The sequence below is a fragment of the Spea bombifrons genome, chromosome 2 (assembly GCF_027358695.1).
Source record: "Spea bombifrons isolate aSpeBom1 chromosome 2, aSpeBom1.2.pri, whole genome shotgun sequence".
Taxonomy (NCBI): domain Eukaryota; kingdom Metazoa; phylum Chordata; class Amphibia; order Anura; family Pelobatidae; genus Spea; species Spea bombifrons.
This window is the reverse complement of record NC_071088.1, coordinates 29167501-29182500: the sequence shown is the minus strand read 5'-3', so window position 1 is coordinate 29182500 and position 15000 is coordinate 29167501. Positions and strand designations below refer to the sequence as shown.

The 15000-nt window shown below is 36.7% G+C and overlaps 1 protein-coding gene across 2 annotated transcripts in view; it reads right to left on the bottom strand.

Moving 5' to 3' along the window:
• The window catches only part of POLA1 (DNA polymerase alpha 1, catalytic subunit), a 114768-nt gene that overhangs the window by 7793 nt on the left and 91975 nt on the right, over positions 1–15000 (bottom strand). For both annotated transcript variants that reach the window (XM_053457337.1, XM_053457338.1), the window contains exon 36: positions 11412–11508. In XM_053457337.1, coding sequence (XP_053313312.1) covers positions 11412–11508 — 97 coding nt within the window. The remainder of the gene's footprint in view (positions 1–11411; positions 11509–15000) is intronic.

The window sequence follows — 15000 nt, the reverse complement described above, 5'->3', positions numbered from 1 at the left end:
CACACACACACAAATAAAATCAAATATATACAAAATTCCATATGATAATCATTCTACTTCTTGGCCAGGTATCCAACCATCTTCCCCTGTGCCCTGTTTCATCTACTTGTATCTGTTTGGCCCCTTCAGAGCAAATTGGGCACGTGATCTATAAGAAATGTATTTGACATTTTATCTTCTATTAGAAGAAAAAAGACGACCATCCGTGATGTCCAGCCAACAATGTTGTATGCCTATGGAGTCTCCGCGGTACAGTGGAAAGCGAGTCAAATAAAATACTAACGCCGATATAGTCTGGTCGCCTTGGACCAACCATAATTATACAGAATCGTTGAGGTATAAGATTCACTTGCATGAATAAAAGCTCTTCCTATCCTGCACTGATGAAATCTGATGACAATGAAACAGCTGGATGTGGGTGGAAAGTTCAGGCTCATGAATTCCAACCCTGTGGCACTGCTCATATAAACGGCTCCAAAAAGCACCTCAGACACTCCTAATATACATTTTCACTGAAACCACTGGACATAATGTCTATATCTAGTTAGGTTTAAATACACTTTTCTACCCATCTTTAGTCATCAACGCCTAATGAGCATGGATTATAAACTTTGCCTAAGATATCCATTCATTCACTCTTCACTAAAGCTTGGTATCAATAAGCAATGTGTCACAACTGAGAAAAATCACCGCTTTGAAATAGGTCACATAAGGTTATCAACACCGCGTATATTTATATGCACAAAAATGTAAAATGTATCCACTTAAATCCAAAGACTGAAGCCACCACTTCGACTATGGTTTCTCAGTCCTACTATGACTTACTTCGTCCTACTATGATTTCCTTCCTTCTTTCCAGCATCAGGAATAGCATACTTTACACCTCTAGCCCTTATTGTGTCAGTTGCATGGCCTTCAAAACTTTGATAAAAAGCATGTAATACTGAAGAAAGTGACGAGATTATCCTAGAAATCAAAACTAATTGTTGGCTCTGGTGGTGCTTTTTCAACAGCCCAAAAGGGTACAGTAATGTAGCTATATCCATAAGTTTCCCATCACAAATGTTGACAAGGGTCCAAAAGGCTGTATAGGATGGACGTCCATGTCGTCTGCAATTGTTGGTATGTTTAATGCTATAAATGATAACACTGCTGAAGATTGTAGTTATAATATAATTTACATACCGACACCTAGGTAAAGAGCATCAAAATAAGTTACAGAGAAAGTTAATACAAGTTGTGGAACAACTAACCGTAGAAGAGATTATAAAAAATAACTGAATTATTGCTAGAGAAGAAAGCTAACAAGAAGCCATCTCCTTCACCGGAACAAAAACATTTATCCTATGCATTGGAGCAGGCAGTGGCATATGACCTCTGACAAACAGTTTCCAGAGTAATTTTAATTCTACTCTGGATTTAACTTGACTAACTGGTAGCAATTGAGCACATCTTTTTTTTGTGGCAGCAGTTATCTAAAACGCTACAATAACAGCATCAAAAGTAGAATGGTGGAAGATTGGTTTTCCATTGTACTGCTGAACTGGCATAATGCCCACTTTAAAAGCAATTCACTGCTCATCACTAAAATCTGGCAGACACGACACTAAATGCTTGGAGGGAGTAGGGGAACAAAATAGTAAATAAAGGAGGGGTGCGGGGCACAAATAAAAAGGGGTAGTCGTCTTCAAACAGTGAACATAAAATCATACAAACAAAAAAGTCCAGATATTTGCTATATATCTATATTATATCTATATATATTATATATAAATACGATCCAACATTAATAAGCATTTCATGCAAGGCAGTTAAATACATCTTGCAAAAAAAAAGATTTAGCACTGCAAAGATTTTTTTTTTTTTTTCACAAAACATTAAAACACAAAGTTTAGCACTGCACAGACTAGTAAACAATGAACACTTAAGAAAAATTATCAGCAGGCCTGCAATAGGTAAAGAAGTACTAAACAAAAGCAAAATATATATTTACATTCCGCTATTGTTCTGATGCAGTGAAAACCTTTTCCTTACCGCCAATCACTTGTCAATGCGTTGGCTAGGTTTTATTTACCTGCAAATGTAATGAGTAAACATATGATAATAAAACTCTTCTTTTGTACGGACAGCTTCAGTTTCCTTTCTCGCTAAATACAGGTAATGTTTTAGACAGCTTTCAAAAAAAAGTCTTTCTACTGTCAATAAAAAAAAAAACTAATTCTATTCCCCTTTCCACGCGGGGGTGAAAAAAAGGGTCTTCACAAATGAAAATTCAAATTAAAATCCTGATTATAGTGTAGTGTGACAACACCTGTATTTATAATTTTACTGTCAGCTAGCTGGTAGTGTTTAACAAAGGCTCGAAGGAGGAAAGTAATTGGAATTTGTCTGCAACATGCCAGATGACGACACTGGACTTTTTGCTCTTCCGCAGAAAATGTGACTTGTTGGTAAAAGAATCCTTATAGATGACACAAAAAAACAAAAAATCTGTCAGAGTTTAAACACTCAGGGTTCCAGAGCAGAAAAACATCCTTTAACAGCAATGAAACCAAAACAGCTGGCAACAAGGTTAATGCTTCTGGATAAACACCACAATTCCAGCAGTGAAGTAAAACCAAAAATGTGTCGAAGAGGAACGTACATCACTAAAACGTGGAAAAGAAAAAAAAGTTCCTAATTCTGAACGTACTTTCCTTGTATGAAAACACAGAACACCCATAGTACCTGAGAGTATACCGGGATATGTACAGTATTGCCTTACCCATATAGTTCAGTGGCATTTTAAAGAAAATTTCATTTGTAATGGAAAAGACATTAATAGAAGGGTGGACCTTAAAACGCTATAAAGCATGGGGCTAGAATAAAATACTTTATAGCCCCTTTAGGGTCCCCCACTAATTCATGAGGGTGCATCAGGAATTAGGGGAACCTTAAAATGACTTCAAGCTTGGGGACCACATCGAAAGGCAAGCCCTTTATTATTAGCGCTCGTCCGTTTGAAGAACATGGATTGTGTGTGTGATAAATTTAGTTCAGCTTCCTGCTACCACATTTACACGCTTGCGTTGCCGGGAACCACATTACAGAAGGACCGTGCTACAGGAAGTACTCCATTTCATTGGGTTCAGCCTGTTGGCACAAAGCATCGCTCATCACTCTGAATATCAAAACCCTAATTATAGGCAGCATCCATCATTTAAAGGGAAAATGTTGTCCAAATATATGGCACCCCCTACAACACATTAATCCCCCGTATAACAGACAGCAAGACTTTTGTAAATCAGCTTGCATTCTGAAGCGACCACCCAACTTTGTTCCTTGAGACCCCACAACAGTTTTTGGGTCCCCAAAGCTTCACTGCTGATAATCGATCCCTGGGGTCTATTCACTAAAGGAAGCTCTGGTTTCAACTAACTCAACTATTCGATATGAAAAGTAACCTGCCAGTGGTGGCTCTTCATAATGAAGCCAGTTTAGTGCCAATTAAACATAGAGGCATGGCCATTTGTAAAAGGTATTTCAAAACACACCGACTTCAAAGCTACGATCCTCTTGCTCTGCACAGTAAAATAAAATGCAAGTCTGGCATTTCTTCACCAAAATGGAGGATGCATTCGGAAATGAAGCGTGAAAGAAAAAACACAATTATTTGGATAGCTCTGTCATACTTTCTTATAGCATTTTGTGGCGCTAATCTCCCGGCATATTAACATATCATGATGCATTGCAAACAAGAAGCACATCAGCCATTATATTGCTTGCTTAAGTGAATCGCAGACAATCCACCATTAGCCCTAATGCACACATATACATTGATGTCAGATACGCAGGATGCCAGAGGTTAAGTGAAACCTAATGCAGCCCAATGACATACATATAAATATGAAATGTGGAGATGCTTGTTTTGCTGTCAAGTCAAAATTTCTTCCCAGAAACTTATAAACATGTTAATCTTAAGGCACAATCTTATCTCCTCAACAAGGTGCACGGTTATTATAGGACAGGTCCGGGGAGGGGGGTTCGTTGGTGAGAGATATGAACAATGTGCAAAGGAGATACAAAATGACAGTGATGTTTTGGTTTATACTAGGTATAGAAACTGTCAAAACTATGGAGTGAAAAAAAGCTGTTATCAAGTAACTGTCAACGGAATCCTTTGAGATTTAGAAATCTTGTGTTTATTTTAACTGTTGCATATTACACAAAAGAAAACCTTGTTATTTCCCCCCCTTCTTCTCTTAAGCGTTAGTCTTAAATATCATTCATATTAACTTGGGTTTGGGAGAGAGAATGGAGAAAGAAGAGGGGATGTGAAAGACACATTTAAAACATACGAAGGGACCCCTTCCCTGGATTTCTGGTCTTTAGCAACCTTTTTCTCTTTTCTTTCCCTCTTGTTAGCTTCTTTTGTACCTCGTTTGCTGACATTTTACTCACTTTTTTCTGTTATCCATTTTATATTGTTTGCCTTTAACATTTTTCATACTCTAACTTCTGTGTGTGCATACCTAAATCTGCCAGAGGCCTGGGAGTTTGAGGGCGCTGCGCGGTATCTTAGCTGTTCCTAGCACTGCACTCTTCTGTTTTGATGAAGCCACACATGCTCCTATGACCACAGACCACATTGAGCTTCACTCTCCATATCGTCTCTAGTTTTTCTTCCAGGCCCTGTTACTTCTCCAGCTTCTCATACCCCTCCTTCCTGATGTTTCCATCACTTGACACATCTACATCACCACTGCTGTCCACTGGGCCTTGTCTAGTACCACTAGTTGGGTTGATTGGCCATTTTCCTTCTGGATCTGGAAGTCCCACATGGACCTTAGCCCTGCTTTCATCACAACCTTCTGTGAAATCTCCCAGTTGGACTTTGGGGGGGGGGGGGGGTTAGCACATACTGTGCAGATCTTCCTGTGCACAATGGCAGCTACCTGGTTGTGCCATGTACAATGTTCCTGTGAGCATCTTATACCCTGCGACTATGTGTTGGACTGTCCCAGAAGCTTTGTTACAGAGTCTGCACCTTGGGTCCTGTCTGGTGCGGTAGATGCCTGCCAATATGGATCTTGTGCTTAGTGCCAGCTCTTGTGCTGCCATTATCAGTGCCTCATTGCTGTCTGGCCCTGTCCAGCCACTGGTAGGATTTCCCAATGTCAGCCAACTCAGCTATTTGTCGTGCATCCTATGCAGGCTTGCCAATTTCATTACCAGACAACAATTACAATGGTAAAAGGCTGTGAAGAAAGATGACATTGAAGAATATACTGCACCCAAACATCTCTTTTCACCTTGTAATATTTAACAAGGTTGAAAATACAGCAATAACCATAACATGCAGCTCATAAGGAAAACATAAAACCCAGCCGCAATATATTACTAAATTGAGTTAGCATTATCAGAAGAAAAATATGGTCTATTTCCCATTATTTATGAAGACATGTCCTTTTCTTTCTTACCAATTACAGTACCTATCATTTCCAAAACCTACAAACTGTTGTCAATCAACAGATTTCTTTATTATAGTGTGCTACATGCTAGTTACTCCCTCTCTTAGCTGAATCCTTGATTGGACAAACGGTTTTGAATTTAACATGGGCTGTGATTGCACCTATCAAATAAATTAAAGCTGCCAATCTCCCCTTTGAGAATCTCCTTTAAAATGTAGTATGGCTCAAGAGCTACCTGAGTGAATTTGCTTAGGGGCAGATGAAAGGATAGAATCAGAAATGGAATCTCTCATTTACTTTATTTGATGAATTCTCATCTGCTCTGTATCAGCTGCACAACCTCTGCTGCTATAATCACTAGAAATAAATCAGCTTTTGTTAAAGAGAAAAGTTAACGTGCGTAAATCCAATTTATAGACTTAGACATAACAGAAGGTTAAGATCTGAGGTAACAAACTGCCTTTTAGTTCTCATTATCTACATTCAAACATTTTAGATTATGGATAGTTCGCCTTTTATTGGTTGTATATGAAACAATACCTATGATTGTACAATATACCTTTGTGGTGCAAGACTAGAGTGACCTGAGCCATGTTTTCCAGGACACACCATTCTCAATCACTGCTGACCACCACAGGTAAGGATCTACAGTGCAGTGTGTGACATGTATAAGCAAGTAAATGTACACTTGTTTGAGAAGGACCTCCCCAACTGTTTCTCTAAGTCAGATTGTTATTTTATATACTAATGTCCTGTCTACCCATTGTACAGCACTACTGAATATGATGGCGCTATACAAAATAATCGGTTCTCTTCTACGTTATACATTCCGCATAATGCTGGGCACCACTTTATCTGTTCATGTTCCCTGTGCATATATATGAACAGATGTAAAATTCCACTTTTCAAACTGTCTTTTATATGGTTGCCCTTTGCCGAGTGTTTTTTGTGATTAATCTAAGATTAATCAGATTAATCTCAGATCTTCGTTTCTATGAAAAGATCTTCATGAGATTCCAGGTTTTAATCAACATATTAATAATAAAACATAATGAATAGTTTCCATTATGATCAACTCCAAGGAAATTGTGCTGCAGTTATAACAAGATATAAAAGGCGTGTGACCAGGACCAGAAAAGAATGGCAAGGTGAAACAAAGGGCAGGATTAGCAAAAGCCATTGTAATGCCATCCTACCATTTTATAGCAGTGTGTGAAAAATGTAATTGATACTTAATGCTGCTAAATTTGTAAACTGAACAAAGACTCCCATTCTGAATTAAATGGCTTGGTTATAAAAAAAAAAAAAAAAAAAAAAACACCAGTAAGAAAGGAACCTAAACATGTTTCATGTAATTCTGAAATGAGCATAAGGCAAAGCCTCTACTCTGTACGGTCGTTACATACACCTGCTAGAAAAATGGAGGATGCGGTCGCCAGATTCTTCCAATGAAATGGTAAGAAAAAGGTGTGTGACATCTAAAAGTAGCTGCAGGAGGATTATTTTTGTTTAGTTAAAACTAATGAGTTATTGTAAACTCAAGATATTATAACCTTTACTTTTTGAATGTCATAGACGCCACCGATAAGTTCCATTAAATGTTGCGACACTTTTAGAAAGATCATCTTAGTTTATTGTTAAAAGACTCTTTTAATAGACTATAAACTAGTAAGAAGTGTAACATTTTACCCTTTTTAATTTAGGTGCAGGAGGACTGAGCAGTGACCACCATAGTCTACCAGTACATTACCACTATATCCTTCTGGGACATATCTAGGAAAGGATTGGTTTTTTTGTTCTGCTCCGAACTACAAAAACTTTGTGTAGAAAAGCATCTTCATTATAAAAGCCCTCAGTTCCTTTAAAATCATTTCATTTAAAACTATTTCATGAAGCCATTTGAAACATTTAAAAATTTTGTTTAATTAAAAAAAAACAAAAAAAACTAGCTTTTATAATTGGAAAAAAATGAATAAGTAGATTGCATGAATATCAGTGACAGACTAAATGGCAATTACATACACAGTGGAAGTGATCTTATAGATACCAATGAAATTATTTTTGCAAAGATACAGAATGGGAAATAAAATTTACTACTATGTTTACATATCAATGTCCAGCCCAAAAGAAACCAATGTAAAGCTTTTCTTAAGGAAACCATTACGCTCCAGTGGGTTCCGCGAGGTCTTTCCCAAAGGCAAGCCCAATTAGAAATGGTGCTCTATGTTATGAGTCAATCAGTAGGATTCATCATTTTTTAAAGGGATGTCCACACAAAGAAGTGATTTGACTGCTTGTGATGGAATAATGGAGTAGAAATCTTATAAGACAAAGTCAGTATCGTCAGTAAAAATGAATCCAACATTCATTGGAAAACTCTGTAAGGTCTTTTTTTGTTTTGTTTGCAGAGCTGACTAGAAAGTAGACCGGGAATAAAATTAGCCAAATCTAGGTTAGTTAAAAACTATTAACCAACCGTTTTACTTATGACTTAAATCTCTTAAATCTCTTAACACATTTAAAAGTCATGCGCAAAATGGCCACTCATGATACTGCCCGCTGCACATGCGAGAAATACCATATAGACAGGGATGTGCATCTTCGGTTGCATCCAACTGATATTTTATGCTACATGGAGAGTGTGGGGGCTGGAAAAAAAGCTATTTCCTACTTACTGATTTTAGGAGCACCTTCATTTCAAGAACAAGGTTAAAAGTTAGTATTTTCTTTAGTCCCTTACAGTTTAAGTAACAATGGTTTAACAACGGGATTACATTTTTAGATGTGCTTAGTACAGTGCTTGTAATAACCCACAAGCCTAAAGATCATCACCACGGATATCAATGCCATCTGTCCTCTATCAAGACCAAGGGCCACAAACAGGCCAGGATCTAAGGGTATTCTACTTCGTGTAGAAGCAGCTTAATTCAAATGCGAATTTTATTAAAAACAAGTGTTTAGGAAATAATATAAAGGATACCCTTTTATGGCCTTTAAGACTATGAGATTAATTAACAGTAACAGGGTTATCTCCTGTCAAGTATATGTTTCTACGGATTGCTTTTTGAGGGGATGAGCCCAAACACAAGTTGTCAGCACAGAATCCTGAAGGGACAACATTTGAGCCATGATAGAAACCTGTGAGAAACCTAGGTACATATGAGGAAAATCAACTTTCAAATACTTTAAGCAAAACTTTAACTTCACTCAATAACTATCGTCTGTTTCCACACTCAGGAACCCATACTTTCCCCAAGCACACAGTAGGACCAGAGATTTATTGAAAGGTACACATTATTAATGCGTCATTTTCAGAAGTGCTACAAACTATTATTGAATCATTATCTTACACGTCATGACGTCTTGAGCTTGTCTTATTTCATTAAGAGTGAATGTGCTAGAACAGACCCATGCATCGCCCAATTCCACCAGTCATTGATTGTGCCGCAGTTTGACAGCAACCTGGCAGAGGCCAAACAGCAAGCAGTTGCTCGTGAACCCTGCTCTAGATTGTTGTGAATCATAGGGCACATTAATGGCATGAGACTTAAGATATATTTTAAAAGTTTCAGAGAATCTGGGCTTAATTTGGCATAAATTGTTAGGAAAATTATATAAAAATAGCTTTGTTTTTTAATTTGAAATACTGGTTATAAGTGTTCATTAAAATCATTTCTGTATTATTACTAAAGCAATGCTACACATTAAAAGGAACGTATAAAACTATCAGGAATGTAAACAGGAACCATTGTTAAAAACCATTGCAATTTTTGCACATTATATTTCAGGAATCTGCATATTAGCTGTTGCTCTAACATTGGTATATTGGCCCAGCCAATCAGTTATCATACTGTATGTGGTAAACAATATAATGGTTCACTTGGATGGATACACTGATGAATGAAAGTCTACGAAGGAATGAGCTTCATTAGAACAGCCATCAAGAATCAGTTCAATGTGGTGTCTGATGAAGGAAAGTCACCCAAAATATTGCACAAATGCTTACAATGGCAGCCTTCAGGTCCACAGATACAATTATATTGGAACAAAATGAAATAAACCCAAGTTTTCGCCAATGCCAAGTCAATGCTACTGTATTAAGCACTGTATTTTATGCGTGAGGATAATTTCTTTCCCATGGGACTTTCCCTTTAAAGTGTTTATATATTTTTTCTTTAATGTGATTGCGACATTGTATCTACACTGCACTTGATGACAATGTATCGTGTGACCCACGGCAGCAAAGTGGTTAAATTAATATTTTTACAATGAAAACATTGTGCTTGCATTGTGTAAATAATACATCTAGTACACTCTGTCACTCAGTCATATTTGTATGTCTTTACTGATCACTCATGAAAATGTCTGTTTCAAGATAAGTGGAGATACTATGTTATGTTTTATGTCAAAATAATTACATAATTATATTCTGAGCTAAATTATTTAAAATGAGAAAACATTCTGATATGCATTTGACAGTAGGAATCTTGGCAGGCACAAATCATCTTCACAATGAACTTCCATTAACATTGCATTAACACGTATATTTACTTCATTTAAAAACTGTACACATGTATATACGTGCCACAGGTATAATTCTATGTGTTAGTTAAAAGGTGGTCATTTGGAACATGAAGCACAATGTGCACAATGCCTTTGTGTCTTGGCTGCCATGTATTTATAACACTCCCGTCTATATCCCCACTGATTATCAGCCAGAGCCTGCATGATCTTACCCAGAATCCTTCACTTGAAATAAAGTCTAAATGTGGGGTTTTAAAAAGTTTCCACATAGCATGCAGGTGAGAAGGCTGGAGATCTTGCGCTATACAATTAAAGCCTTTTAAATCACAGGGAAATGCTAGAACTAAGCGCATGTGGACCCAAGGCTTCAAAAAAGGCAAATTATTAATGCACTTTAAGAATTTAAAACTGAATTGCTGCAATAAACGCAAATAAGGGTAAAGCATCTGTCATATCTATGTGTGTATATATTATACATGCACACTGTCTTACAAAAGTAGTCAGGCCCCCTAACAATTATTTCATATACTAAACTAGATTTGGTATTTTGCTCTGTATACACTGAAATGCAAGATCGGTTATTTAAAGTGACATTTGTGTTTATTTTATTATTTGTTTTTGTTTTTTTATAAAAAAATAAATTAGAGTTGTTAAACTGCCTGCATGTTCTAGTTTTGGTAAATAGTTGGTAGAAAGCTAAACAAACGGTGCTGCAGAAGGATGGGGGGGTAATTTTTGTGTGTTTTTCCATTGAAGTCAAGCATTGACCCACAGAAGTTTTGTACAGAATATAAATGGACTGAATAGTACAAAAAAGAAAGGATGTAAGACGTAAACAATACACCCAGAAGCATGAAATGTGTGTTAAGGTAGCCCAAAAAATGGAATTTGATTGAAAACAGAACAAAAACAGTTCCATGAAATGAAGCCAAAGGAACACAGAAAATAGAATAAGCAAAAATTCTAAGTATCTGTAGTACTTTCTAGAAACCAAGTTTAAGATAATCTTAAATGCTTACGCAATAAAAAGACATATCGCTATCAAGCTGAAAGCAGCACAGCCGAAAAAGAACAAAATATTGCAATGTTTCTACAAGTGCTGATCTGGGGTTTTCCATGGCCATTTTGGAATGTGCAGGATTTTTGGATAAAAAAAAAAAAAAAGCCAGTCCATCTACCTTTCCAGGTACACACTGAATATTTATGGGATAAAATAAAACAAACCTTACGATATACTACTCTGCTCAGTGTACTTGGTGTGTGTACCGATATTGCTCCAGTAAGCTTGTGCATGTGATACACTCACTTCTATCCCAATTTACATTGTCTCGAAGTAAACCGCACCAGTATAATGCTGGCACAAATGACGCTATTCAAACGTTCCCTCCCGCACCCGTTAGATTCTATCAGTGTTATTTAATAGTGGGGGAACCTTACTTTTTTCTTGCTCTGAAACGACTTTCTCCAGTGCATAGTCCCAGTCAAAGATGAATCGATAGAAAGACAGCTGAGTGTACAGGGCTTTCTCTGGAAACTGCAAAATAAGCAAGGGAAGAAAAAAAAAAATCAATACATGAAACTGGTACAGATGTAACATTGTAAAATTGTAACAGAGTAAAAGAAAAACAATAAAATACAATATACTTGCTTGAAAATCTTGTTCAGTAGCCATACAAAAAAAAAAAAAAAAAAAAAAATCAGGAATTTGGAACATGAAGCACAATGGGCACAATGCCTTTGTGTCTTGTACGTAGCCATCTTATTCTATTGATATCTATCTCTATATACACACACATATACATTTATATATTTTATATCTATCTCCGAGACCGGCACTGTGGCTAAACAATGGCTTACATTACACATCACATGTGAACCTGTAAATAGCGGAGAACATTTCGTCGACGCCTGCAGTTAAGTGAGAATCAACTGCTATATTTACAATATCCAAAAAAATATATATATATATACTGCTGAGACTGTATTGTATTTACAACAAAGGCACGATTATGAAAATAGGGTTTCTTTAAGGTTGAAAAAGGTGCAGGGTTTTAAGTGAGGCTATGTTAGCCCAACGTCCCCAAGGAAGTCCTGCTGATCTTCTCATTGGCAACATCACTAATTACCTTGCAGCAACTATTACATTCACAGATCACTCGTCCCCTTAAGAAGATACTTGGGGTACTTTGGGGACTCCAAAGTATGAAAAAGTAGCATTTTGTTAATAGTCCTTCAAATAAAGCATCCCACCCAAGGAGCTCAGCCTCCAATCCTATGAGAACAGACCACACTAGCCGTTTTTTGCATTTTGTTCATTAGTTTAGAAACCGTAGGTTCGGCCCCTTCTTGCAAAATGTAGCTATGCCTAGTGGGATTAAATCCTTAAGTGGCAGTTCCATACAGCGTTACTGTGCCTTCTGAATGTAATACACAAACAATTAAACACAACACAAAAAAATGCTTATTTTCAACTACGCATACCAAATAGCTTATTGTCTTCTAAGCTACATATTTTGCAATATCTATAACAGCGGATTTATTTTTAGCAAATCTTGATTGCTGCATCAGAAGAAGAAAAAAAAAAAAGGGACAGCGATTAAGTTATTTGTTTAGTTTTTAAGATTCAGCAGTAATTGCGGGTACACATCTCCCTGACTGCACACATGCAGCAGGTTGAATAGAAAGCTGAAATTACCTCCTTCATAATAGTTTGTTTTGATAATGTATTGTGTGCCGAGATGATGAGAAACAGTTGCTGTCAATCTGATTAGCCATTATATTTTTATGTTAATTGCCATTATTGGGTCCATTCTGTTTAGTGTCACCATAGAAGCCATACAATGTTAGCATAAATAACAAATTGGAGTAAATTAGGAAGATATATTTTTGCCAATTCATTTTAATTGCCCCTCAGTCCTTCCGTTGGTTAATGCAGCTGTTGACCCATAATAAGCGCTAGGTCAATATAGCTGCTTGTCAATTCAGAAATGCAAAGTGCTCCGGTGCTGGTAATGGATATACAACAACCTTTGCCAGCCAACTGAAGCAAAACGATCAGCGACTTGCAGGAAGGAATAAAGCGTCAGCCATGGAGTTTAGTGACCTTATATTAGTAGACGGGCTAATTGAAAGTCACTGACTAAATGGATAGGGAAAAAAAGGATTTTTTTTCCCTTTTAATATATCAACACCTAGGCCTTTGCTCACGGTCATATCTTGCAATTAACGACATCAGTGAAAACAAAGCCTTATTAGATCTGCAATGTCAAATATGATTAACCAGTTTAAAAAGAAATGTGAAATAGGGAAGGTTTAATTAAGTCTGCAAAGAAAAAAAAAATGAATTCCTAAAATTACTGGGTTATTAAAGGTGGGCACACAAAAAAATTGACAGCTTTATTTTGGGTAAAAATTACAAGGTTATCTACCCGTCTTTTTTTTTTACCAGTTATATTTAAACATTGTACGCGAGTGACCCGATATACATTTAGTTTCAGGACGATAATGCACGCAATAGAACTTCAACATGGATCTAACATGAAATCGTTAACATATTAAGACCATCTCTTTACAGGTACACTAACAAGCTGGATATCAGAAAGGGGTTGTAAGGGGAGGGCGACAAAATACACCCCAAAACACATAGTATATTTAAACATACAACACCGCTATGTAGGGTGAATGTATTGCCTGTTTTATCAAAGAAAATAAGCAACAACGTGTAGAAGCTCTCATTCTACATGTTCCTATTAATACACCTTCTTCCTAAGAACGGTTTGAAAGTATAAAGACCTTAGTGTCAGTAGATAATATTTCTGTAGTCTGAGGACGTTCACAACTCCCTTCTCCTCAGAGTGATGCAATAATTAAAACCTAATTATTATCTTCATTTTAAACAAAACCTAAAGTGAATACCAATTAATAACAACATACTAATGAGCATCTGCTGTGAAGAAATTGAATATGAATGTGCAGCAAATTTGGGGTAATTTATTTTCAGGGAAGTGCCACTTGGTGTATTTGTGACAAAGTATGCAAAGGTTGCCTTAAAAGCCGTTCAGGTGCCACTCAAATGTATTAGGGCACCTGGAAAAGCTCATATGGCGATGTATACCATTGCCAGCTACTGATGTACACACAAAAGCAACCATTGTATTGTTTTGGGTAACATTCCTTTTATTCTCATCTGCTCAGTGGATTGAAAAGTTGATCCCTGAATTCTAAAATGATCAAGAAAAAAATAGCCATCCTATCAAATTAAAAGGGAGCCAAAATAAAGGCAATTCTGTCCACATATTGAGTCATTAAGTCGTTTCTTAATTACATATATGTTATTCAATATTACTATGACTAACATAGTAGAAGAAGAAATCATTGGAAAACCCAGTTACTGCTACAGCAGACTGACTGCAATATCGGCGGTCATTATGTTTTGCCTCCATCGAGATGAATACAGTTTGGAGATCTCTGGTGTAAAAGAGCAGCGCTGCTGTACTGAAGCAAACATTAAGAGATTCAGGTGCAGTTGGTGACCATGACCTACGCAACGAATTACCGACATGCCCTGAAGTCCCTCTCGCTTCACGCCTATTAAGGTTACCCAAACCGGATCTCAGAACGCAAGAATAATCCAGCAGTTGCTGATGATGGGAAGATTGACTAAGAACAGCAAACCTTTCACAAGTGGCCTTTCCTATACATATTTTATATTGCTTGTTTTAATATAACAGCTCTGAGGTACTGACAAATATTTTTGTTTGTTGGTCCAAAATAAGAATAAAAAATATCAAATGGGGCTAAAAAAATCATCTTTTCGCCCTCTGCAGCCATATCCATTTTCCTTTTTAATATATACCCATAATTACTTATGTTTGTTAATGCCACCAAATCACAAAATTAAGGATATATATTTTTTTTAATCAATGCTGATTAGGCTATAATGATCATTTCAACTGGGAAAAAACACACTACAAATAAGGTGTTCTTTTTTTTTTTGTTTGTTTGTTTGTCAGTTTGTTTCTGCCAA